This window comes from Anguilla anguilla, chromosome 2 (assembly GCF_013347855.1).
Source record: "Anguilla anguilla isolate fAngAng1 chromosome 2, fAngAng1.pri, whole genome shotgun sequence".
Lineage (NCBI taxonomy): Eukaryota > Metazoa > Chordata > Actinopteri > Anguilliformes > Anguillidae > Anguilla > Anguilla anguilla.
The window spans coordinates 1,017,274-1,044,831 of NC_049202.1; the positions used below are offsets into that span (position 1 = coordinate 1,017,274).

Consider the following 27,558-nt stretch of genomic DNA (forward strand, 5'->3'; position numbering starts at 1 on the left):
TTTTTTTCCCTCCTTCCCTCCTCCAGACGAGGAGCGAGGCGGCCATGACGGTTCTGAGCGGCCACGTGGTGGTCTGCATATTCGGGGACGTGAAGGCGGCGCTGGTGGGCCTGCGGAACCTGGTGATGCCCTTGAGGGCGAGCAACTTCCACTACCACGAGCTGAAGCCCATCGTGTTCGTGGGCTCCCTGGAGTACCTGAAGAGGGAGTGGGAAACGCTCCACAACTTCCCCAAGGTGTCCATCTTACCTGTGAGTACCTGCCACGGGGTCACCTGACCTGCGCCTTTTCATTCTGAAACCAACCTGAGATCAGAGGTCATATGGTAGGGGACACAGATGCTGATGTATGGTCATACTAGTATGATTTAATGCAAATTCCAGTGCTACAGTGCTAGAACCTCAGAAAGTAAGTGATTTATTTTAAGGTGAAAGTGTTTGTCTGTATTATGTACACCTGTTTTATCATGGTGTAGTATGTGTTCTTCGGTTCAGTGCACGGCTATCTTCTATGTAGATTTGATCATTTTGTTTTGAAAGCAGGCCTTGTTTGGCAGTTTGGAATATTTATCTTAAAATGCCTTAACTTTACTCCCAGCTGTAAAGTCTGTTCCCTGGAGATGTCTTCTTTCATTTACAGAACTTTTCAGATTCCAAACATACAGAATAAAATAAAAATGAATGAAATTGTGAACTACAGTAGCTAATGCCTGGCCTGTCTGTTAAACATTCCACTTTACACATATATGAAACGGTGTCAGTAGCCCACAGTCTGTGACAGAGTCTGTATATGTGTGTGTGTGTGTGTGTGTGTGTGTGTGTATATATATGTGTGTGTGTGTGTGTGTGTGTGTGTGTATATATATGTGTGTGTGTGTGTGTGTGTGTGTTTATATGTGTGTGCCTTCCATGTAATTGATTGGCAGAATCATTTTGTCTCCCCCTTTTCTGCGATATTTTATAGCAATATAAATGAATTCCAGTCTGTTTATGGAAGCAGCCAAATCCACATCTATAGATTTTCAATCATGTTTGCCAAGTGCGTGGCTGCTTGTGTTTAAATATCTATTAAATATATCAACAGCCCATTATCCACGAGCATTCTGTGTAGCTGGGGGAAAATGTAGACGGTTTTATCCGACATATTTGCCTGCATGTGTGTGTTTGGTCTTAAATGAAACTGATGGAGATGTTACTGATATCTGTCTATTTCTGAGTCACAGTCATGTAGCTGTCTAACTCTGAATATATTATTTTTACAATCTGATGGAACAGCACGTCAGGCTAACTGGCTCTGCTAGTCAAAGCACAGCCTCAAATGTGCGTATGTGGGGGGAGAAATTCTTAAAAGAATTGTTTTTGTTCATCTCTATTGGATGCACATTCATTAAAAAAAAAAAAAAAAAAAAGGCAGTAAATCTAAAGCTTGAAACTAAATCTTCACAAACACACTCCTTTTTTGGATTTTAATCTGTGCCGGGGATGGTTTGTGTCGCTGAAGTGAAGCTTGTGTAATGTAAATAAATGGCTTGGCGTGTGCACGGCGAGATGTGAAGTGCTGGCAGTGTGCCTGCTCTCCCCCCCCGTTAGGACGAGCGCGGCTGAATATTAAAAACAAACCCGAAACGCTGCCGTCAGCACCGTCTACCCTTTAGATTAGTGCCCGTCTCCCGTTTCCCAGCGCGGACTGAGATCTGCTGAATGTCACACCGTGAAAAAAAGAAAAGGAATACTCGTTAACTAATTTCCCAAAGCTCTGTTCTCAATATTTAATTTGTTTTCCTTTTTTTTCTTTTTTTTGTGCTGAAGGGGACGCCATTAAGCCGGGCTGATTTGAGGGCTGTCAACATCAACCTCTGCGACATGTGCGTTATCCTGTCAGCCAATCAGAACAATATCGACGATGCCTCACTGCAGGACAAGGAATGCATCCTGGCATCACTCAACATCAAGTCTATGCAGTTTGATGACAGCATCGGGGTCTTGCAGGCTAATTCCCAAGGTAAGAACTGGCCTATCATACTTCACTGCACTGCCTACAGGGGACAGGACCTGGCAAGAAGAATATCCCTCATTGGGTGATTTAAAATACCTCGCATCAGCTTGACAGTTAAAGCTGCTGATTACTCCTCAGGTTTTTTACAGACAGCCAGCCTTCCCTGTTTTTTTCCCCTCTGTGCCGTCATTATGAATAAATATTATCATAAAGCATAACTGCAGCTGGCAGCTGGTTTAACCCAAATTGAAGGGGAGGGTGGGAAAGTGATCCATTTACATGCAACGCCTCTTAGATCTCCCAGCCTGGCTTTGCGCATAGACAATGGGAGCTGAACACACACTGTAGCCATGCTACGCTGTCACCATGCTACGCTGTCACCATGCTACGCTGTCTCCATGCTACGCTGTCACTATGCTACGCTGTCACCATGCAACGCTGTCGCCACGCTACGCTGTCACCATGCTACGCTGTCACTATGCTACGCTGTCACCATGCTACGCTGTCACCATGCTACGCTGTCACCATGCTATGCTGTCACCATGCTACGCTGTCACCATGCTACAGTGTCGCCATGCTACGCTATGGTGTAGCCATGCTACTCTGTCGCTGTGCAACACTGTTGCCATGCTACGCTGTCGCCATGCTACGCTGTCTCCATGCTACACTGTCGCCATGCTACACTGTCGCTGTGCAACACTGTTGCCATGCTATGCTGTCTCCATGCTACGCTATGGTGTTGCCATGCTACACTGTCGCCATGCTACGCTATGGTGTTGCCATGCTACGCTGTCGCCGCGCTACACTGTCGCCATGCTACGCTGTCGCGTGCTACACTGTTATATGGCGGTCTTTAGCGTATAGCGCTGCCGTGTGCTCAGCTTCCTCTGTAACTGAAATACGACCCTGAAATAACAGTCGTTATGATCTATGCTACTCTGAGCCATTAGCATCTGCAGCCACAGCCTTGTTCCAGACAAATTGAGCTGAGCAGATTGTTTATAAACTCAGATAAACACGCAGCCTCTTGTGCCCGTCAGGGTGTGTCATCATTAGCCCAACGCTGTAATCCGTTAGCACCCCGTTCCCCTGCGCCATTCATTAAGAAAATTTCCCTTCCTGTAGCTTTCTCCCCTAATGCCCTTAAGACTTTGATACTCGTTTGAAAAAAATTAATCAAAAGTGTTCAATGGAAAGCCTCATAGTCATTTTCTTACAATGTTTCTTTGTTTTGTTTTTAAAGTGTAATGCTTTTTTACAGTTATGTTTTTCCCATTTTAAAACTATGACTGAAGATGATTGCTATTATCTAACTATGTAACTATTATTATGTAACCTATTGCAATTTAAATTATAATTTGATTTGTTTTAATATAGAAGGAAGCATTTTAACTGTTCTCACCTCAGGGGCAGTCTATATGCCTTTCCTCCTTTCAAATAAGAATCTTTACGGCCATCTTAAGTAAATGTTACCCTCTGAGAGATGCACTTGCTATGTGATGAATCTGATCGTAGGCGATTGATCACCGTGTCTCAACAAAGGTGTTCAATCGATGCTTAAATCCCAGGAGCTCCAGTAACAGGGCGAGATCCGGAGCAACAGGTGCGGATGAATCCGATGCACAGCCTGGTCACTGGGGGCAGATTCGCTGGGGTTGGGGAAGTGTGGGCCTCAGAATGGCCTGGGGGGGGGAGCGTTTCCACGGTGCCTGCGTTTGGAGCGCAGGAATATCTCTGTGAATCAATCGCTTGATAAACGCTCGAGGTTACTGGACAAAAGCTCTGTAGTTTTTTTTGTTGCTCTGGCAAGAGAGCCTTGGGCAGCCCGAGCCCCCTTTACCAGACCGAGCATTTTTAAATAACCCTCACTACCCAGACCTATCTGGAGTGCTTCTTCTTCAAGTTCACGTTTTTCCAGTTCTTCATTCAGAAGAAGTGCTGAAATAGTTAGCGCTAGTTAGCGCTAGTTAGCGCTAGTTAGTGCTAGTTAGTCCAAGGCTGTCCAGCCATGCTGTGCTGCTGCCAAATGTCCTGACAGAAAATGACTCTTTACAGCCTTTTCAAAACTTTGTGACCTGAATCCATTCCCCGCAACGCGCTTGTCACCGTAAAACTACAAGCTTGCGTTTTCCCCAAGTCAGCATTAAATGACGGATGTCAAAACAGAGGCTATGTATTATGCATTTACAGTACCGCAGCATTACTGATTTAAGGTGTTTACTTGTCAGCTTGGAGAAATGCAAAAATGTCAGGTTGTGTGTGTGGGTCCCCGTGTCGCTGGTGTGTGTTCCTCACAGAGCGTGTCGTGCGTCCGAGTGGCACTTTTTCCGATAAAAGGTTTGCGCGGTTGCACTTTACCACTTTTATGGGAACAAAATGACCAGCATGTAAAATTTATACGGGGTGGTTGATGGAAGGCTATAAATGCTAAATAAGCTTCTGCTGGCCCTAAAAGCAGAATGCACGTCCCTATTGCAATATTTAGGCAAGTATCTGAATAATTTCTACCTTTCTGCCCATTCTGTACCTCAAACTGGCCACCTGAAAATGTACACATTTCCGTTAATTAAATGCACACTACGTGTGTTCAGTGGTGTGCAATGGCTGTTCATCGTGTTGCCAGCCACGAGGCTGTGTGTGTTCATCTTGTTGTGAATGGACACAGGCGCAGAAAACGAACGGGTTGCTGGTCCCTGTTTGCAAATTCAGCAGCAGCATTGCGGTCTTTCAAGTCTTATCGACTTCGGCGTCTTTCAAGACTTTCACAGACACAAAGCTGCCGAACATAGCCTTACGTTTAAAGGTCAATAGAGAATTACAGCAGTTTTTATTTTTTGATGGTTTACAGGGCCTATTGTGATCTCTTTGTCTATACTGAAAAGCTGTACAGTTTGTGGTAACAATTGATTTCCATTGTGCCTTTGAGCTCTGGGGTTTAAAGACTTTTTGACATCCATGTCGAGCATCTGATGGATCTGTAATGGGATTAGTTAGGGAAAATGACTGTTTTCAGTTTTTCTCCTTAATTACAGCATTAGGGCGTTTCAAGTAAATGTTATTTATTTAAACCTGTTTGACCTTTTGCCCCTAGAAGTGTAATAATTTGTGGACTATTTGAAATCCATATTTAATTTGAAATCCAGCAAAACTATCATATTGTTGATGTGCAGGCATCTAAGCATGACTTTCTTTCCTTCTTTACATTTTTTTAACAAAGGTTTCACTCCTCCTGGGATGGACAGGTCGTCCCCAGACAACAGTCCGGTTCATGGGCTGGTGAGACAGGCTTCCATTACGACAGGAGCGAACATCCCCATAATAACTGAGCTAGGTACGCTAACGACCGCCTCGCCTCACACTTATTTCAGCCTCAAACACCGGGGGTTCGGTCCTCCTTTAGGTTGGCTTTAATGTTTGTTTTTAAACTTTTGTCTGATGCATTATGTTTTCTGTGTAACCACACTTTTTCAACCCAGCTTGATGATCCCTGCCAACCTCTCTTAGTGCAGAAAACAGAAAAAACAGTTTCATTGAGCTGCAGTTATGAACGAAATGTTGGTTGAATCCTTTTGTCTTAAAACAAAGTGTATCTATTGGTCTGTATCTGTATTAATACCTGCTTGTTGCTTAATACAGTGGCCAAATGTGTCATGTGTGGTATGTGCTAACTGACTACATTTTGAAACTGTTGCGTGAAGTTCTGGTTATGAATACGAAAATACAAAATACGAAAAAGGAAGAAATGTCATTTAGGGGCAAAGAGGAGTAAAAAAGCTGCCTTAACAAAAAAATAAATAAAATGGAGTAGCAAAGTGGGTCCCTTTATTAATAACAATGCGTGTGACAGTAATCCCAGGGCAGGAGGACTCATGAAAGTTTCAGGTCTCAGCGGGCATGAAAAGCGCTGGAGACTGGTCTCTGTAGCTCTCCCCTGACCCAATTACAGCACATCGTACAGAGAGGGACTCTGAGAACAGGGAGAGCAGGGTCTCATCTGTCCTCCCCCTCTGGGGGGGCTATGCTATCAAACCACGGGAGGGACAGCGGTGCCCGATTCACAAGTTCAACTGTGAATTTAGCCTCTGTTTTTAACATTCGCATTTTCTTTGAATTGTGCCAGAGCTCCAAGCGTCAAAGAAACTGAGTTCGCAAAGCATTGTAGGAAAAGAAAAAATGGAAAATGCATACGGACAATAAATGCTGTAGAGAATCTGGGAACGCTAACAGCCTTGTGTGTTCTGGAGGTTCCACAGAAGCTGCTCATCAGTTGTACTGGGTGAACCCTTTCAGTGTGAGCGGTGTATAAACGTCAAGTTGGAGACAACTGAGAGAGAAAAGGAAAGGCTTCTTTCTAAGAATTAACTTTCTTAAACGGATAAAATCATTGTATTTTTCCAATAAAAGAGCTGGAAGTAGCAACTTTGATTGTGTAGGAAAGCAGGACTTAGGTTTTCTTTTTATGTAGCTTTTAGTCATACTCAAAGGCTTGCAGTCCCTACATGAATTCTGGTGGGGTTTTTTGTTCTAATACTGTAGTTCTCCAATCAACTCTACAGTCTTCGGCATGGTTAACTTTTATTCACCTGTATCAATAACTATTCCCCCTGCCTCCCTTCCCTGTGCCAACACTGCATCGTTAGCCAAACCCGGCAAACAGCCTTTGGTTTCATTCAGTCAGGACAAAAACGTTGGAACCAACATTCAAATGATAACCGAACTGGGTAAGCCTGCCTCCGCGGCCTTGTTCTGCAGTGTCTTATTCTCTCTCTCCTTCATCGGCTTCTCTTGATTTATCTGGCATCTGGCTGCAGTAGAGACCCGATTCCATGACATCACTTTGAACACATTTTATTCTCCGTTCTGGTTGAAATTGACTGTCTTGTTTTGGCCTTTTTTTTTTTAATGATTTTTTTTATTATTTATAAATTTTTTTATTTTTTGAGCATTGCTAGGCCTTTGATCACGTCAGTCTGTCCTCGTGGCTGTTTCCATAGCACCTCCTCCCAGCACCTCCTCTCAGTTCCTCCTCTGGCCCTGGTCCTTTTCATCAGCACCGCCGTGTCAGTATGACAGACGCCTCATCCTGGCTGCTCGCAGGAAGTCTCGGAAGAAATAAAATTTCAAAAACAAAAACTCCAGATCAAAACCTTCCTTTAAGCTGTTTATTTTTATTGTTTTCCGAGATTCCTTGCGAAGCGTAGATGCTCTATTGAAGCCATAGCACACAAAGAAAGCTTTATTTTTTGACGTGCTTTTCAAAATGAAATAGGATTTTGGTGTTTTATTGGAGAATAATGTCCATTGGTGCCAGAAGTTGCTGGAAACAACATTGAGGTAGACCGTGCCACGGGCTCACGAAACAGTCTAGAATGTTAATTTGTTCTTTTTATTTGAAATAAGTATGGGGTGAAATAAAAGAAATACATTCATTCTTTTCTTGAGTCAATCATCTGGGCTTCATACCCCTTTGTAATAAAGCAGCTCGAATCTGCATGCAGGGCATTATGCTGACTGACAAAAGAGCTTCAGTTCTCAATAAACGCCCTCACCATTAATTAATGTAATTATTCAATATAATTTTATATATTTTATATAATTTAATAGAATTATTAATGTGTGTGCTATATGTCCTTGCGAAGTATGGTACAACCTCAAAATATGGAATGCTGTTTTTTAAAAGGATATACCCTGAAACGCCAGTAAAGATATATACTTTATAAAGAGTGTATTCGCAATATAAACACTGAATAGCAAGCAGATATTCAGTAGCATATCCCAGCTGGTGAAAAGTGGAGCTCATTTCCTTCCTTTAGTTTCAGCTGCAAGCTGTGGTAATGCATGGCCGTGCACCAGCATGATTTACACGAACGTGGGATGTAACTTTCAGCAACACAAACTGATTATGGTTGGCAACCAAATCCTGACTAAATATGCCAGTTTTTCCTCATGTGTTGCCTAGACCAACAATTGATAACAGGCAGAAAAGAAGAAAAAAATACTCATGACAATTTATTCAAAAGCCAGATTATTAACGGTTGCTGTCATGTTTTGACAAACTCCCCGAAAATTCCACGTTTAGTGTAAGCATACCTCTTCCACTCTTTCAGTGCTTGATAATAACATTCCATACATCATTAAAACGAAACGTGCACGGGAGTGCGGGTAAGGATCCCTGTTCAACCTCCAAAGTCAGACTCCTCTGCTCATTTTACTGGCGTCGTTCCCAGCCACGCTGGGACTTCCTGTTGATTTTGCTGTGCAGTTTTGTGACTCAGATGAAGGACCTGGAGCAGGTTCGCCTCCTGCTGTCACTGGAGGAGTTCTTGCTGAGTGTTTGCTGGTTTTTCGGACTCCTCTGCCGTGTTCAGACCCCAGTAACCGCAGCGTTGCCTTCTCGTGCCCTCTGCAGTGAACGACTCCAACGTTCAGTTCCTGGACCAAGACGATGACGACGACCCGGACACGGAGCTGTACCTCACACAGCCCTTCGCCTGCGGGACGGCGTTCGCCGTCAGCGTGCTGGACTCCTTAATGAGCGCGGTAGGTTACAGAAACAAAGATATGGGACATTTCTGTGAGCTTAACGTAACAACAAGCTATACCGTTCATTGATGTGCACAGAGTTGAAATAAAATACCATGGCAATATGTCATTTTTATTATTTACATATAAAGAAAGACATCAATTTCTAATTTATATGGAAGTAGTACTCAACAAACCTTTTCACTCTGGCTGTATTACATTAATGTAGAGAATATATACATGATATTAAGAAAGGGAATAGCTTATTAGAATACAATACATTTATTTAAAAAAATATTTTTTAAACAAATGTGGCAGGAGGTCATCTGAGTGTGAGAGGAGGGAATTCCTGATCTTATGAACATTACACAGTATGATTCTGGACTTTGATGGTGATGTTTGTGATTGAGACGGGTGGAGTTGTGATGCATATCAGGAAGTGCCACTGCATTTGACATTTAGAAAAATAATACGGAAAAAAGAAAGGATTTCTGTTTCATTAACAAAAGATTCATCAATACTAATTATTTGTTTAGCCGTTATTAAATCAGTTCTTTGTGGTACTGGTGCTGTATTTTTCAGCTCACTGTGCTCTGGCCCTTGGGTAATGAACTCATGTGTTTTAAGAGCGCTTTCTAAAGCTGGAATAAAGGAATGTAGGCAGTGACCTCACCAGTGCCCTGCTCTCAGCCTGGGGATATAAACATCGACAGCCAAGATCACGTGCAGTACTGTAGCGCAAGAAAAAACTCTAATGTTATTGAACATATTCAGTACATGGACAGAACAGATCTCGTTCTTGCACAGTTAATCGCCATAAGTATGATTCCCCCATTCAGCTAAAATGTGATTTTTGAAAACGTGCAAAATCTCATTCACACATTTTGAACAGAGCCACATTATCCTTGGTATTCGGTGTATTGTTTTGAATGAAAGAGTCACTTGGACACACACACACACACACGCCACAGTTTTGAAACCTTAGCTTTACAATCCTATTCACTTAACGTCACACGGAAAAGGGTATATACTTTTTCCAAAACCACCGAAAATGGGTGCAGCTCTTGCAACAGATGATCTTTGTTCATTCAGTTTTTGCAATGCTGAAAAATGTATAAAGAAGTGCTGGGATACCCATGGCGATAAGTCTTACTCTGTGACAGAGCTTTCATTCCTGTACTTGTGCGCATCACTGCAGGAGTAAGAGAGAGCTCAGTCATTATATCCAGTGATGAGAGCAGTCTGCTGCTTGGCTTCTGTGAAATCTCAAGTGAATGTGAGAGGAGAGATGACTTATAAATGTTTATGAGATCAATTTATGTCTGCAATGCCAGTCTGAGTCATGCGTCCCCGAAGTGTGTCTCTCAGCCAGCTTAAATGTGTGTTTGGAGAGGGAGCGCCACATTCACACTGGCAACTGCAGCCAGCCAGCTGACATTGTGGATTATAGTCAAGTCTCTTAAGATGAAGGATGGCCCATGTCTGTTGAATTAAAGCTCCCTCGGTAGCCAGTAGCTAGTTAACAGCTGTAAATCCACTGAATAACACCTAGTAGTTAGCAAGATGTCATTGGTAGCACATTGGTCAATTTTAAGTATGGTTCTGGTATATTGACATTAAAGTGTCTGACCTGGAGGAGAGAGCCTGGATGTTCAGCTGAGACTAGTTATTTGCCTCTCTGTTGTTTGTCTGCGGAAGAAACAATAGCAAGAACTCTTGTACACGTCTACAAATTTTTTTCACCTGCTTGGAAATCTGTTTATCATCCTACGAAGGCGCACACACACGTTATGCAGATAGAGCCCTTGGCTTGCTGTTCGTATTGAGCAGGTGAGATGGGGACTCCGTGTCCTCGAAGGTCAAACAGCCTCTGGGCTGGTCCGCCCGGCTGGTCTGCCCGGCTGGTCCGCTCGGCTGGTCCTGCTCGGCTGGTCCGCTCGGCTGGTCCGCTCGGCTGGTCCGCCCGGCTGGTCCGCTCGGCTGGTCCGCTCGGCTGGTCCGCCCGGCTGGTCCGCCCGGCTGGTCCGCTCGGCTGGTCCGCTCGGCTGGTCCGCTCGGCTGGTCCGCTCGGCTGGTCCGCTCGGCTGGTCCGCTCGGCTGGTCTGCCTGGCTGGTCCGCTCGGCTGGTCCCGCCCGGCTGGTCCGCTCGGCTGGTCCGCTCGGCTGGTCCGCTCGGCTGGTCCGCTCGGCTGGTCCGCCCGGCTGGTCCGCTCGGCTGGTCCGCTCGGCTGGTCCGCTCGGCTGGTCCGCCCGGCTGGTCCGCCCGGCTGGTCCGCTCAGGTTCCACCGGCAGACAGAAGTTGGGAAATGTGACGCTGCACTGATCAGACAGACCTGCTGGACATCCTGTCATCCCGGGGGGGGGGGGGGGGGGGTTAGTTTCATGAGCCCGTCCTCATAAAACGTGTCATCAGATGGATTTTCGAGTTTTCGAGTGTCACACTCGATGCTTTAACAAGGCGAGCGCTGAGCGGGGCTCCTTCTAATGATTAGTCTGACGTGTAAAGGGGGGGGGGGGCACCAGGCCTTTCATCTGGAGGAGATGTTAGCCGGGTTTGAGATGGGGGGGCGGAAGGGGGGGGGAGGGGGAGACAAAGAGCGCTTCTCCCCCTGTGATGGCTTCATTTGTCCAGCTTCCAGTCTGGGTGAGGTTAGAACAAAGCGGCCTTCAGGTGCCGCGCCCGCACGCTGGACGCAGGTATTGGCTCCTAACAGCCGCCACTCATCCATCATCCCGCCAGGTCGTCCTGTCAGCCTCCCTGTCGCCGTGGAGACGTGGCTGCACGACGTGGAGATACATAAATACATCTAAAATGCCATTCTATAAGCTACAGAAAACTGGAGCTGCTAGCACTCATTGATTCCCATTCTGCTATTAAAACATGTTGAATCAATTTTTTTTTTAAACCTTCCACATATTTACCGCATTTTTTTCAAATTAGCTGGAGAATGTATATCTGTTTAGAGCATAGGTACGGTATTGTGTTTTTTGTGTGTAAGTTCTAAAAAGAAGGTGCTAGATGGCAGTGCTAGACTGATCATCCGCAGACCTCACCTTTAGAGAGCACCTGTGTTACTGAGGCAGAGGGGGGGCGAGAGCAGCACAGAGGGTGACATCACACGAATCACACAGACCAGCGTGAGGAGCCTTCTTTCCCTGGCATGTCAGTGCAGTGCTCCAGCGCAGGCTGGACTTGGGTACTGTCTTCATATCAGATATGGGAGGTCATATCAGGTTCAGAATGAGTGTAATGTTTCAGGATGGAGTGGATGGTCCATTGTTTCCAGAGAACAAGATGCAGTTCATTTCAGCCAGGGGCTAGTTTGTAGACATGATGCATTATTCTTTTCTGTACGTGTAAATAAGGTTAGAACACAAACAAGTAGAAAAAAGCATGCAGACACAACGTTCTTTCACCACTTACTTGTTGTAGATGACATATCCTCTTGATTTAAAAACTAAAATCAACCGCCTATAATTGTACACAAACACATAGCTGCTGAGGTTTATTCCAGGTGAGTGAGAGTAGAATTTAATTAGCATGGAAGGAGAAGCTCTGGCTGTCTGCTTGCCTTTGCCATGCTTGTATAGTGCTGTGTTTTTACAGTGATGTAGACAGACTGTTTTTATTCATGTGTTATATAATAAGAAGAATATAGCTGCCGCTTGAAGTGTGTGTTGTGGTTTGAAGTTCCGGTGACGGCTAATGGAAGTTAAAAAACCTGCAGTAATTGGGTTCCACTGTCTGTGTGCTTCTCGCAGAGAGAGCGATCAGACGAGACAGTTCTGGGTGCAAACAGCAGAACTGTGGGTAACTCGCAGTTTGGATTTTCTTCAGGTTGTGACTAATGGGTTGTTTGCTTAAAGATTTTCTTTTGTGTTTTTTTTTGTGTTTTTTCTCTGTGCAGACGTACTTCAACGACAACATCCTGACTCTGATCCGGACGCTGGTTACCGGGGGGGCCACCCCGGAGCTGGAGGGGCTGCTGGCGGAGGAGAACGCGCTGCGGGGGGGCTACAGCACCCCCCAGACGCTGGCCAATCGGGACCGGTGTCGCGTGGCACAGCTGGCGCTGTACGACGGGCCCTTCGCTGATTTGGGGGTGAGCGGAGATTCTGAGAGGAGCTGACCGGGCCTGCTGTTCTGTTCTGCTTTTACTTATGGGGGTGGGGGGGAGAGGGAATGGGATGCGAAGAAGCCGGAAACTGAGCATGTGTATCGCAGTGGGCTTTGATTGTCCCATCCCCTGTAGAACAACAGGCTCTTTGACAGCGCTGTTTTTACAGGTTTCTGTGTTATTTGTGATTTATTCTGCGTTGCAGTAACCTTATGCTCTATAACAACAGAACTAATAACAGAACCGCTCATTTTTTGATCAGGAATTAATAGTCACGATAGTCGGTTTTTACATTGCTCAAAAGCACATTGATGATTGTTGTCCAATTAATCTTTTGTGTTGATAATAATATTAAACTCAGTGCATTTATGCACAATAAGACTATCTTGTTGGAAAAACTGGTAACAATTGTAAAGCAGAATGCATGAAGCATAACCATGTTTTGCTCTGACTTTGAGCAGAATCTGACAGTGATCTGCTACATATTATTATTATCATCAATAATATTATTATTATTTGTTTTTGCAGGACGGTGGCTGCTACGGTGACCTGTTTTGTAAAGCATTAAAAACGTATAACATGCTGTGCTTTGGGATTTACCGGTTACGAGACGCCCATCTCGGCCCGAGCCAGTGCATGAAGCGGTACGTCCTCTCCGTGTGGCCCCGTGGGGCCCGTGGGATAGAGCACACGCGCGTACATTCCTATACCACCACTGAACCTGTAGACACACTGTATGGGTGGGTTCATGGGTGTGTACTCACATATATAGAATCTCAGAGGTGCAAAGCTCAGAGTTACTCAGTTAGGTCAACCAAATGGGATGTGAAGCACTTATGCCTTATCAAGCTCTTTGTTATCACTGAACCAAAACGAGATCATTAAACCAAAAAAACCCTCTAATTTACTGAGATCCTGATTATTGCTAGTTAGATTTTTGATTATTACCTTGGGATTATAGCCTAAAAAAGGAGAGCTGTGATAAGGATACTTGTAGTATAGGAGGTTACTAATGCATGGCAGCTGCTTGCATCATCACTTTGCATAAAAATGCCAGTCCAGATTTGCTCCACATGATCGCTGTTTATTTTCATATGTTTTACTGTTAGATATTTATCTGCTTTTCCCTCTCGTTTACCTTGCACAGGTATGTCATAACGAATCCGCCCTATGAGTTCGAGCTGGTGCCCACGGACCTGATCTTCTGCCTGATGCAGTTCGACCACAACGCCGGCCAATCACGGACCAGCCTGTCCCAGTCCTCACACTCCTCCCATTCCTCCAGTAAAAAGAGCTCGTCCGTCCACTCTGTCCCCGCCGCCCCCAGGGCCAACCGCAGCCGGGCCCGTGAGCCCAGGGACAAGCAGAAGTACGTGCCCCTGTAGAGACGCTCCGCCCTGTGTGTGTGTGCGTGTGTGTGTGTGTGTCTGCGTGTGACTGTGTGTGCATGTGACTGTGTGCGTGTGAGTGTGTGAGTGTGGGTGTTTGTGTGTGTGTGTGCGTGAGTGAGTGAGTGTGTGTGTGTGTGTGTGTGTGTGAGACCGAGAGTGTGTGTGAGTGTGCGTGTGTGTGTGTGTGTGTGTGTGTGTGTGTGTCTGCGTGTGACTGTGTGTGTGTGTGTGTGTGTGTGTCTGCGTGTGACTGTGTGACTGTGTGTGTGTGTGTGTGTGTGTGTGTGTGTGTGTCTGCATGTGACTGTGTGTGTGTGCGTGTGTGTGTGTGTGTCTGCGTGTGACTGTGTGTGTGTGCGTGTGTGTGTGTGTGTCTGCGTGTGACTGTGTGACTGTGTGTGTGTGTGTGTGTGTGTGTCTGCGTGTGACTGTGTGTGCGTGTGAGTGTGTGCGTGTGAGTGTGTGAGTGTGGGTGTTTGTGTGTGTGTGTGTGCGTGAGTGAGTGTGTGTGTGTGTCTGCGTGTGACTGTGTGTGTGTGAGTGTGACTGTGTGTGTGAGTGTGACTGTGTGTGCGTGTGACTGTGTGCGTGTGAGTGTGTGAGTGTGGGTGTTTGTGTGTGTGTGTGAGTGAGTGAGTGAGTGTGTGTGTGTGTGTGTGTGTGTGTTGCTTCCGTCGTCTCTTTCCACTCACGAGAGACTCTGCTGTGCCTTTGTGGTGCTTCCTGTTTGGGCCGTGGCCGTTTGCATGTGACCCTCACTTCGACTTAAACACTGCATCGACCGTCTTCATCACCATCATCGTCTTCATCTTCTTCATCTTCATCATCATCATTGCCCGTGGTCCCAACGCTCTCAGCTGTCTTAAAGGAACTTAACGGTCCAGCACCAGTGTGTTCACACAGAGTTAGCTTAAGGAACCTAAAAAATGTGACTGCATTATTTACAGGTAGATATTACTGATAACGATACAATGGACAGCTATGAGATAATGCTGCTAGACTGGAAGCAACAGTTTCTGTTAATGCAGTCACACTTCTCAGGCGTACAGTGGTATACACACTCAATAGCACTTCTAAGAAGGTTGCACTGCACAGTGTTCTGTTCATTTGAACTCAGAAGTACCTTTCAAATGATCACATTGATAAAATACTCTAATACTGAAGGTTTTGCTCTTTAACCGAATCATATATTTGTTGTCTATATCTGTTGCTCTGACATCGGTGTTTATCGAATACTTAAAACACTGTGATGCTTGTGCTTACTATGTATGCTTAGACGTGTAAAATATTAAAAGTTCTAGCCTGAAAATAAAATACTAGGTTTGACAATATAATTAATAACAGACACCATGAAAGGATTGTAATTTCTAAGCTATGATTAATCTCTTTAGCGAGCATGCCTAAGATGCCTTTTATTTACGATTGTATGTGTTACTGTCTGACACCTTTTGATAGATTTAACAAGTCAGTTGAGAAAATGTCTAATTCATGTGAGCTGCACTTGGTGTATGACTGTCGGAATTTAAATGTTACCTTTCAACTTTTGTGCAATAATATAATTAATTAAAGGCTCAGTTATGTGGCTAATTTTTCCACATAATATATGATTTTTCTACTTTTACTCAAAATGACAAACTGAAAATGACTGGCTCAGATCAATGCACTGTCCCAAAATTCAATACAAATTAGTTATTGGATGTCTTGTTATAGGATCAGTTATTATCCGTATGTTTTCTTTTATCAATGTGAGCCCACTTTACCAGAAATGGGCTTGTACTGTTATGATCTCAAATAACTCTCAAATGAAATGGAAGTGCAAGTTGAACTTCTGCCAACGATTTACCAAAACAAAAATGAGTGAATTAGTTTTCACTGATCATGTGGTGTAAAAGGTGCTTGACCACAATTCAGAGACGACCGTCATCTTTTGCAAGCATGCACCCATACTATACAAACAATTTTTAAAAAATTTTATTTGAGTATGTGACCTTTCAAAATACTGAAATTGATTCATTATAGCTATACTTGAATTTGTACTCATGGAGTACTGTACTGGATAAGGCAATTATAAAAGTTAAAACACTGTAAGAAGCATGCATTAAACAAATATGGAATAGTTTATTTTCGGTTTCAATATAAAATCCTGCCTTCAACATAATTTCAGTATTTTAAAGGCTAGCTGCAATTTGCTAATTTACTTCAAATGAAGATTGCATGTAATCTGGGAACAATGTGCAATGCTGTGAGTCTGAAAAGAAAGTGATATAAAACTCAAATAAAATATACTCATATCACACAAACCACAGTGTTTAATCTTCTGGCCTGTAGAGTGCTGAGCATGGGGTGTTTCTGCGTGATATGTCCATCACGACTTGCACATACTTATGTGTTTAAATATACGTATGTGTAGGAATATATGAACTTGTACATGTAAAGGTTTACATGCATTAAGATTCATATATTTATAAGTAGACGTTCTTGGAACACAGTGTTGGTTTCAGCCTGGAAGCTTAAGCTTGGTTTCTAAGACCAGAGCATTTCTCCTGACATGACCAAAATCTTACAGACCGAATGTTATGAATAATAAGAACAATAATAAACGTAATACACGCATGCTTGCTTCCTTGCAGTTCCTGTGCTCGAGATGCTTCTTCTAGAATGCCTCATATTGTCAGATTTTACTGCAGGAGAGCCACAGAGAGTGATTTACTCCGGAAGTAAACATGGTAGTGTTCTGCCGAAAGGGGAAAACGTCGATATGTGTCGGGTGTTTAACGCAAACGGAGGAGGCGGAGTTGAGGAACAGCTCGGCATTTCGTATTGGCCGATGCGTGATGCAGGAGCGACGGAGGAGGCGGAGTTGAGGAACAGCTCGGCGTTTCGGCGTTTCGTATTGGCCGATGCTTAATGCCGGAGCGATGTTGTCATTTTGGCGCATTAAAGCCGAGGGGAGGGTGATGCTGGAAGCTCGCGGGCGTAGCTCCGCCGGTTAGCCGCGTGCGGGCGGCCGAACTCCAGCGGCAGCTGTAACCTGAAAGGGGGGGGGGGGGGGGGGGGGGGGGGGCTGGGGGGGTTTGGCACTTATTTGTCTGACATCACAGAGCAACAGCATCTTATGAACCTCAGTGGGACTCACACACACACACATTCACACACACACAGACTGCTGTGAATCAAACAGCGACACACATCGCTCTGAACCGCAGTGGGACACACACACACACTCACACAGACCGTTGTGAATCAAACAGTGACACACACGCTTCGCTCTCCCGCCTCAGAGTGTTGAGCCAATCGCGTCGCTCCCTGCGGGCGGTGGTTTTTTTCGGTCGCCGTGTTTGTGGTCGCGCCCCAGAGCTGTGACCTCTTCGCTCTCTGCGATTGGCTCGCCCCAGATCTGTGACCTCTTCGCTCTCTGCGATTGGCTCGCCCCAGAGCTGTGACCTCTTCGCTCTCTGCGATTGGCTCGCCCCAGATCTGTGACCTCTTCGCTCTTTGCGATTGGCTCGCCCCAGATCTGTGACCTCTTCGCTCTCTGCGATTGGCTCACCGCAGATCTGTGACCTCTTCGCTCTCTGCGATTGGCTCGCCCCAGATCTGTGACCTCTTCGCTCTCTGCGATTGGCTCGCCCCAGAGCTGTGACCTCTTCGCTCTCTGCGATTGGCTCGCCCCAGATCTGTGACCTCTTCGCTCTTTGCGATTGGCTCGCCCCAGATCTGTGACCTCTTCGCTCTCTGCGATTGGCTCACCGCAGATCGCGCTGCGGGCGTCGCCCTCTTGTGTGTTCCCTACACACAGGGGATTTTATGATGTTGGTTTTGAGGCAGCCCCGTTTCAGTCTGCAGGTACCTGCGCACCGTTTTAACACTGATGTACGCTTAAGGGCTTGAAAGACAGTCAGTAAAATTCACAGTCCTTTCGAGTGTGCTCCTTAAAGTGAGGTCGGCCTACTGCTGATTGCAAACTTAGGTTAATATGCCACAGATTTCTCTGTGTACTAAACGCAGTACACTACGTACCCAAATATGACTGGTTGAGTTTTGTTGACTTTCAAATGCTCTTTCAAATGGCTGGTTCATCTCATTATGTACTTGTGATTGGGAATGATTTATTCTGCTTATAAACTATAGGCCCATTGAAACGGCCTCAGAAGTGACTTTAAACCAGCGAACCCAAAGCAGAGGAGAGGATGTGGTCATGTCAGTGAATATGTGTTTTTTAGACATTTGTCATTTGCTTTAAATCCTGTTAAACTTACTTAGACTGCTTCTTTCTCTGAAGTGCAACAAGGATGAATAGAATGGGCCCAGGTATGACTGAAGTTAATGATTATGCATGAAGTAGCAAATGCAGTGGATTTGAATCATTACTTTGTCCTTGTGGGGGAATCGCAATGGAAAGGGACGGTGTGGTGTTTGGTAGAGTCATTCTGTATGTCCTCACTTCCTGACAGGAAGTGAGGTGGCTGTTATTGCTGCCATGCTGTTGCATTGCCTGAGACCACCCCAGCACTGCATGTGGTTCATCATGTTTGTTTGGTCTTTTATTTCCCCTCTATACTTTTCTTGTTTTAATTTAAATCAGGATGAATACTTTTTTTAAAGAAAAAAATGGTCTGTTCTTGTATTTTTTCACAGATTTACTGACATTTATATGTGTTCTTACAATTTATGTGTTTACTTGTTCAAACAAATTAGAATTTTATCTAATAATACAGCACTGAGCAACATAACCCCATATTCACAATAAAATACATCCCCCTCTCTTTACAAGGAATTTTATGATCTAGAAAGAACCTAGAGATGAAGCGTGCACTTACACGCGTGCATACTCTAAACTGTGTACTGTATAGTACAGTAAATGAGGATGCAGAGGGAGTGTGCTCAGCCAGCAGTGTACTCAGGGGGAGACCGGAGGCACAAGCAGAGATTTTTCACCCCCCAGGCACTGCCACACTCACATCAAACCACCGCGCTGCTGCACTGAGCCCTTTGCATGCAGGCAGTCACACACACCAAGGCTCACACTGAGTTACAGCACACACAGCTCCTGCGAGGGGGAAGTGGACTCATTTTACATCCTGGGATACTTTTTAAAAAAGGCCAAATTAAGAAAAAAATCCCCACATATTTCTTCAATGGAGAAAATATAGTTTTACTCAATGTTTTTTTTAAAAATATTATTTTCCATTATATAACCACTGTTGTCAAGCACACATTCATAACCGTTTCTTCCTTTGCTATACCACATCATAGTAGTTCTGTAGATGTGCTGGAACTTGTTTTAAGTGTTAAAACATGATACAAATGTACACAGGAACACAAATTTTAATCGAAGCTCTTTGCTGCACTCATGGAATACAGTGAGTGAGTGTATGCCATGGGTGTGGACTGCAGGAGGGCTCAGAACAATTAGGACCGAGCCACTTAAGGCTGAGAGTATAATAGAGTAAGTGTGTGGGCATGAAGGGCATTGGATCTGATGTGAATGTTTTTCCCTCCCCTTTTTTTCTTTTCTTTCTTTCTTTTTTTTTTTTTTTTTTGATTGCTTGGCTGTCTCACAGAAAAGAAATGGTTTACAGATGAGCCAGAAAATGCCTGCCCAAGGAACATTCAGATCAAGCCCATGGGCACTCACGTGGCCAATCAAGTCAATCAATACAAATCCACAAGCAACCTGATTCCACCAATCAGAGAAGTCGAAGACGAATGCTGAATGGCAGGCATGACACTGTCGCTGAAGGATGAGGAAGTGACGGTGTTCGCACTGCGTCGTTCCTTCGCTTACTCGAACCACAGACCAAGGATCAAGGATTACCCTGCGATCAGGGACGTAGAACGGAGCCGACCTGCCTGTACACATTTAATATGTTACCTCCATACATTGGACAGACATTACTTTATAAATTATATATATATAATTATATATTATATAATTATATATATAATTATATATATAGACAATCAAATAAGAATTGTACAGCCCATAGCACTTTTAAATTATTTTAATTTAATAATTTAATTATTTGAGGGGAAAAAAATTGCTTCCTGTGATTTTTTTCTTTGCAATACTGCACCGTGTATGTGACCCGACTCCATAATGGCCTGTTTTCGGAGAATGAGGGTCACTCCAGCGAGCGTTAGCTGAGACAGCTTCCGAAGAATGTTAAAATCCAACCGTAACGAATGGAAACGTTTTCTTATGCATATCCCATTTCTACTTCTTTTACCTATTTGCACTAAGGAAGTTGTTTTTGACTAAGAGTTACCCCCCCCCCCCCCGCCCCCCCAGCATTTCATTTCCAGTTGTTGGATGCGTCTGTGTTCTTTTGTTCTGTCACTGTTTGTCCAGCTTCGAGCTTCCTTTTGTTGTCGAACCACAGCTTATCAAAACCCCAGATTCCCCCCGCAACTCCAACACACATGCATTACAGTATCATGGATTAATCTGACTTCATTCAGTCATTAACGATGTCCTTAAAACTGCTAAAAAAAGAAGCTAATATGCATTGTTTGGATTTGAATCCAGTGAAGTCTGTACACATCTGTTGAAGTTATAATAAGTGAAAATGGCTGATGATAATGTCTTGTCGAGCAGATATAATCTAGTCTTCTGTATACTTCTGTGTCTTGGAGCCTTACTCGTACTGGACCTTGGGTGTGGTTTCTCAGTGTAACCCGCACACAAATCAGAGTGTGATATTTATATTCTCCAAGGAGACCGCTTCTGACCAGGTTTTTGAAGCTATTTTTCCGCACCGTATAAATTGCCAGTACATCTCGGATCGATGCTCTAATATCCCTTCGGAATCTCGCCTCTGTCAAAGCCCCTCCTTGAAAATGGTTTGCAGACTTCAGCTGTTTACAACTTCCAGCAATCTCTTTGCATAAACATCTATCCGAGCTGACTATGGCCATGCTTCAGTGGTGGCCTTTTAGTGGGGAAACTAACGGAACACCGTACACCTTAAACACACACATTGTTCCTGCCTGTGGCCCAAATATGACTGAGCTGTTCTAATTGGGGAATATTCAGGGATACAGTGACTTAATGCGAAGCAGCTATAAAATTGGTTTCATATGATTGCATTGCATGTAAAAAAAAAAAAAAAAAGTAGTTATTAAAAATGAGGAATGCGAGATTGCGGTTTGTTGCAGCGTAGAAGTGCAGAAATGTTTGGATGCCACGTATTGCGTGAAGTGGGCATCTCTTGTTCTCCTTTGGCTGCTGCCCCAGACTGGCACAGGGCTGGCATGGAGGCTGATTAGTGCTTGGATGTTCTCCATGACCAGTTTCTGATGCCACACCCCCCCCCCCCCCCCCCCCCCCCCGAGGAATGTTGGGAAAAGAGAGACACGGTGACAGGTTTTTCCAAAACAGCTCAGTCATACGGCACATGGGGAGCGTCTGCAGCATAGCGTCACATTGGAGTCATTCTGGCGCAGGCTGTGCGCAGGCAATCTGAGGGATCAGTTCACTCACAGCAGCGCAAGCTTTTAGTGCTAGAGGACTGTCTTTGACATTGAACTGAATTCTAACTTTGTTGGATGGGAACTTAGTTTCTAGCAAAATGCACGCACATATGCACACACACACTTGTTTTATATTCATATGAGCATGAATTCCATTTTGTACGTATTTTTTAAATGCATTTTAGGAAGACTTTTTGAATTTACAGGCTAAAAAAAATACGTTTCACCATATACATGCTATAACTGTTTAGAGTAATTTGAGTCTAGCTTTTATCAGATCGATATAACACCAGTCTCCATCGCCATGCTTTTTTTTTTTGCTTTTCCCTGAGCTACGTAAACACACGTACACAGTGATAAAAACACGTAAATATTGAACACCCACGTATATGCAGGCTTGTGTCAGTTCCCAGGCTCTGTTGAGGAAAACCAGTTCAATATCATACGGTTTATACCTTGCAGATATTACTGGCTGCTTCCGATTGTTTTGGCAGTGATATGAATTTAAAAATATGCTTAGTGATGCCCATTTCCTCTATTGGCAAACAGAAATTAAAAGGAATTATGAGTGATAAAGAATAATTTGGCATGCATACAATTTAAAATTCAGCATTAAAGGAACATAATCCAAACAAAAAAACATTTAGAGAAATGCAGTTATTTTTTGCCCTTTAGATTGCTCAGAGCTACCGCTTATGTGTCACATTTTCCATTAATGATATTTGAAGCAGGTTTTACGTAAGAAACTGTTCTGCAGATCGCGCCACAGAAATGGCATTTGAGAATTCCCGGGTCAGGAGCAGGTAGATAACTAAATCAGTTTACTGCAAAATGCTGCAGTCCGTGGAAAACGGTAATACTTGGCGGCAACATCTGCTGTGTACATTCTGTCCGTTATAGAATACATTTTTAAATCAAAACAAACTCAGCCTTCATGACGGTCTACTGCGTGTGGTCATCTTCAAGCTGCAGCCACATACAGTAGACTGCACACTGGAGTGAACTTTTTAATTGTGATTACATGTTGTTACAATTTGTAGCAAGTAGACTTTAAAAAAAAATGTGAATATAACGTATGTATAATTGGATAGTCGATGCACTTGCTAGCCTGAAAATTGACCATTTAAAAATTGCATTTGCATTAAATTGGAAAATGAAAGTTAATTGTGTAATATGAAATGAGATTATTCCATTGTACTGTACTTCATTGTTCCTTTTCCTGTAATGAAATCCAGTTGTCAAATTGTTGTGCAAAACATAACCATGTCTGTGTAGCTTCTCAAATGTTTCATTTCACAAGAGGAAATCAGTCTACTATGTGGATTATGTGCAAATGCTCAAATTATTACATTCCATACTGTACACTTAATTACATGTTACTTTAACCCATTGCTGGCCTGTCTGAAGCTCTTGTTATCTGTTTATTACATTTATGTTAAAGGATCTGTGCATTTGATCACTTTCTTTAAATTAAAAAAAAAAATTTAGTTTCCCACTCAGACACTGAAACACTACAAACGTGCAGATGTATGTGCACATAACATTTTATGAGAATATATTTCATTTAGATATATATTTTTAATAACCAAAGATAACTTATTTCCTAAATTCAACCACTTTTACCCACATATAAGTTCATTTCATTTGATGTTGCGGGAAAACCACTGTTGTGTGCTGTACGTCTGATTGGTCTGCTGTCCTTTCGAACATGGGGTATGTTGCCAATCAGTGTTACTTATCGGAAACACCACCTTGTATGTTTTTCTGTGTGTCATTCAGTCATTGGTAATGTACTGTCGACAGGAAGTCGGGGGCATCAGGGTGTGGCGTGTGGCACAGAGAACATCCAAGCCTTTAAAGCCTCTTTGCCAACACAGTGCCAGGCAGCGGGCAGTAGGCCAAGGGAGAACTCCTCAAGACCCACTCCAGCGAGAAGTGGCATCAGCGGTGTGTATTATAGCTGCTTATAGATCCATTTGAGATTAAATATGCAATGCATCACATGGAAAAATACATATTTATGGCTGCTGGATACACTATGATTCTTATGATTTTATTTTATTTTTGTTGAATAAAAGGGGGACCTGTACAAAACGAGTGTGTAGACTTACATTACATAAATGACTGAATGACACAATATGAGCACAAGGCAGCAGACCTCATGATGGACATCAAGTTCATGGCCTCATTAGTGTAATCTGGAAATTATATACTATTCTTCATGTGTTAATTATTTCATTGATTTGCCTGTCACCTATTGGCTGATACTTGTCACATGAGCTCCTGATCTTTTACCCTTCACGCATTGGTGTTCCATTGTTGCAAACTTTTCATTTGTCAGTGTTAAAAGATTGATTTTTTACTTTATGTTTATTTACTGGGAGTTGTAAATGATTAAACAAACAAACAAAACAAAACAAAAAAACATATCATTTGGGGTGTATACGTCTTAAGTCAGCATTCAAATTCTGAAGCCTGGGAAATTTGCCTTGAGTACGTCCTCATTGGAAGTCTGAGACGCGTGATCATTACAGGAAAAGGAGCTTGATGCAGCAGTCTTTACCTTCGCTACAGCCAAGGGATCGGTGGAGAAACTGATGGTGCTGAGTTGATCTACCTGACTCTGTCATACGATATCCGCTGATAAATATATTGTCTTGTACAAAACGTTTGTACATAAATTGTACATGGTTTCATTTTGTATTTTCTCAGATTAAAATTGATGTATTTGTGTTCTAAAAGTTGATTTGTTGTCTTTTGAAAGCACGTCGTGTTCGCAGACTGTGACGCACTGGGGGAAACTGAATGTACTTTTTTCTTTGAGTGAAAATCATATTACTGATTACTGTAAACCCTTCTCTGCAAACTGCCTTCTCTGGAATTCTGTCTTATTTTAATGTGTTATGATCCAGGCATACGTTTAATCAATTCAGTATACAGGTATGGTTATAACAAAGTGGGTCCAGATAATATTTTATTCACATTGGGGGAAAAACACCACTTGAACTAATTATATAAGATTCAATCTGTTTTACACAGTTCTACAAAAATGTAAAATAAATTAATAAAAGTCCAAAACAATCTGTAAAATCCGCAGGATATACGGTATCTTATGAGGCTGAATAAATAGGAATCATCAGGTCTGAAACTGAACGACACGTTGAAAATGCTGCAGACCGCAGGCAGCTCCATTGAAATCTCACGTCAAAGGGCATTATATCGCAGCAAACTTTCTCCGCAGCCATCTGAGTTACTGTATTGTTCTAAAACCCACACATGTCAAATTAAACATTAAAATGTCCTCCAGCATTACAATACAGGCTTTCTAAAGCCAGATGTCTGAGGGAAGAACTCATAACATTATCTCTCTACCCACCACAATTACATTTCTAAACCAACGCTTTCTGCCAGGTCATATGCTTCCCGGGTAAGAGGGGTTGAAAAGATACCACTAAATTCGTAAATAACATCGAAACGGATGGAAAGTGTAATTCAACAGGACAGCATCCTGAAGGCTGGGGATCGGGCCAAGTTAAGTCCTTCTAACTCCGTGCAAAGGTTATTTTTAACAGGACCAATTAACAGCAAGAGTGGGCTGAGAAGTAGCATAAACACTTCTTGAAATAACACTTCGAAATGTTATCAAACAGAGTTCATAACATGTATTTAATCTAAAGGTTGCCTGAAAAACAGAATTTCTTATTTTCAGTAATTTTGACTCTATACAGCTGAATAGAAATGCAGTCTGCCAGTCTACCTTGGGTGGGTACTGCAATAATGACCTTTTGTGAGAGAAACAATTTCCAAATAATGCTGCTAAATAATACTGGAATGAAATGGAACATCTGTACTGACAGGAGGTGGCTGCACCTTGAGTCACACGTCTCGCCCATGAAGATTTAAAAACAGATAAATAAATAAAATAAACGCATTGATACAGGAATCAGCATTGGTACGTGGATCGTCAAGAGGTAGGCTACAATATATTGCTGTGTTGATATCTTGAGCACAGCCCAGCCCTAATGCTAATTCAGTCACAGAATTCAATGTATGTAGCCTTTCAAAACATAGTGGGAAAATGGCGAAGGCATCTTTGTTTTCATGGTGCTTACGAGCCTCATCTTATCTACAGCCATGACCGTTATATTAGCCAATCCAACGAGGACATTTAGAAGGGTCAACGATCCGTCTGTCCCAAGTAAAGCCCATATTCACCCACCAGCCAGCAGGGCTTTATCATCACACACAGATTAGTCCTGATTTAGGTTGTGTGACACGTTATTACTTGGCCATCGCGTAGGCCTGTCTAGTTGTCAAACGGGGGGGAATCATATTTGATGCCAATCAATACCTCTGCAGCGGATGCACAGCGTGTTGTAGCATGTTAGCCGCCACTTAGACACATTTCTGCTTCCGCGTGAGGTTCGGTGAGCAGAAATACGCTGTGCTACAATAATCTGGTGCGGTGCGTTGTCTTCATTGTAAGAGAATAATACCTAAACACTCCGTATTAAGAAAAAGTATTGTAAATACACGTGACAGGAAACATCTTACAGGGGACAATTACTGCAGGTTTTACTGTCCCTGTCAAAGCAGAAATGGCATTCTTAAGTATCCAGAATGTTGTAGCTTTCCTGCGTCAGAACGTGTTGTGTTTGGCAACGCTTGGGACAGCGTATGGAAGCTATGGACGGCATCTCATGTGCACTATTTACTCTGCAGTGACCTAATTGTTCAACACAAAGGAGATCTCATGCAATGAGAGTTGCCACACAGTAATGCTGATTCCTAGTCCCCCTTTATACCATAACCATAATCTTATTTCATCATGTAAATATTTGATTTAGAATATTTTATCTGCATCCCTTTTTACAAATATATTTACGGCATTTGCAGAAGTGCATTTTCTGGGTATACCGGCTATATTTGAATTTTATGTCATCTCTCTTTATCCACATTTGAATTGCCTGTGAAACTGTCCCATTACAATGCCTCGCTCAGTAGATGCTTTTAATAGACTTAAATGTTTATTGAATATATAAAAATGTATTAATTAACGAAGAAAAAAAGCATGAAAATACTGAACTCCCAGCAAGCAACAAAAACTGTAAAAGAGCAGCATTTGCGTGGAAAAGAATATTCAAGGAGGCTAGCAACCTTCCCTAAGAAAGTCATTTGGATGTTCCATGGTTGACATTTTATTAATTTGTAATGTCTAGTGTTTTTACACCAGACAACAAGTCTTTTTTTAGTGTCTCCGAAAACTTACAGGCAGATCATATAAACCCCTTGAGTATATCATATAAATCATATAAATCCCTGAGTTTCCTAATTAAGTAGGAGAATCATCATCACCGTCATTAAAATTATAATAACCATAATAAAGGCAATAATAAATACAATAATAAAATTGTAGCCACTCATTATAAATATGTCCATTTAAAATAATATAGATAAGGCCACATGTGTCTGGTCACACATAGAGACATAATAAACATTAATATTCCTGTAGGGTAGGATAAAATGAGTTTCGCTGATATCCTTCTCTCATTACAGGAAATAGATCACTGTATAAAATCATGGCCCTCTGACTTTTTGTTCCAACTCAAGATCAATGCAGTTTAGGGCGCCAAATCACAGATGCACATGTGCCCCAGATCCTCCTTGAATCGATTCTAACTTTATATTTCTTTTGGTGCTGGTGATGATGATGTTCCCCGTTGCATCCCCAGGATTAGACCAGGTCAGACCAGGTAAATAAATAATTTTGTGAAAGTGCAAATTGAAAAGGCGGCGTGACGCTGGCTGCAGCGCTGGACTGCGGCCCGACGAGGGAGGAACACTGACAGCCGAAATTGACGGCTTGTCAGCGCGGGCTGGCCTCTCTGTGAGGTGTTTTCAAAATGATTGATTTACAATAAAGTGGCTCCTGGTGTGTGCAGTGAGGCGGCGCAGCCTCCGATCGATCCGAGCCAGACATTGATCAGCCGTTTAACGAGGCCGTGTTTTCCAAGGGAGACCATGCAAAGCCAGCGCTGTCCTGGCCTCTGCATAAAGA

The 27,558-nt window shown here is 43.2% G+C and overlaps 1 protein-coding gene across 24 annotated transcripts in view; it reads left to right on the forward strand.

Moving 5' to 3' along the window:
• The window catches only part of LOC118219574 (calcium-activated potassium channel subunit alpha-1), a 172,936-nt gene extending 148,690 nt beyond the window's left edge, over positions 1-24,246 (forward strand). For 6 of the 24 annotated variants that reach the window (XM_035402823.1, XM_035402824.1, XM_035402831.1 and 3 more), the window contains 10 exons: positions 27-251; positions 1,809-2,001; positions 5,213-5,326; positions 6,636-6,716; positions 8,405-8,535; positions 12,427-12,621; positions 13,165-13,280; positions 13,784-14,005; positions 18,310-18,338; positions 19,592-24,246. In XM_035402823.1, the coding sequence (XP_035258714.1) occupies positions 27-251; positions 1,809-2,001; positions 5,213-5,326; positions 6,636-6,716; positions 8,405-8,535; positions 12,427-12,621; positions 13,165-13,280; positions 13,784-14,005; positions 18,310-18,338; positions 19,592-19,743 (1,458 nt within the window). In that variant the 3' untranslated portion in view covers positions 19,744-24,246. Of the gene's footprint in view, positions 1-26; positions 252-1,808; positions 2,002-5,212; positions 5,327-6,635; positions 6,717-8,404; positions 8,536-12,426; positions 12,622-13,164; positions 13,281-13,783; positions 14,084-18,309; positions 18,339-19,591 lie in introns of those variants that run through there. The other 18 variants (XM_035402834.1, XM_035402835.1, XM_035402840.1 and 15 more) reach the window with 6 other exon arrangements.
• The last annotated feature ends 3,312 nt before the right edge of the window (positions 24,247-27,558 follow it).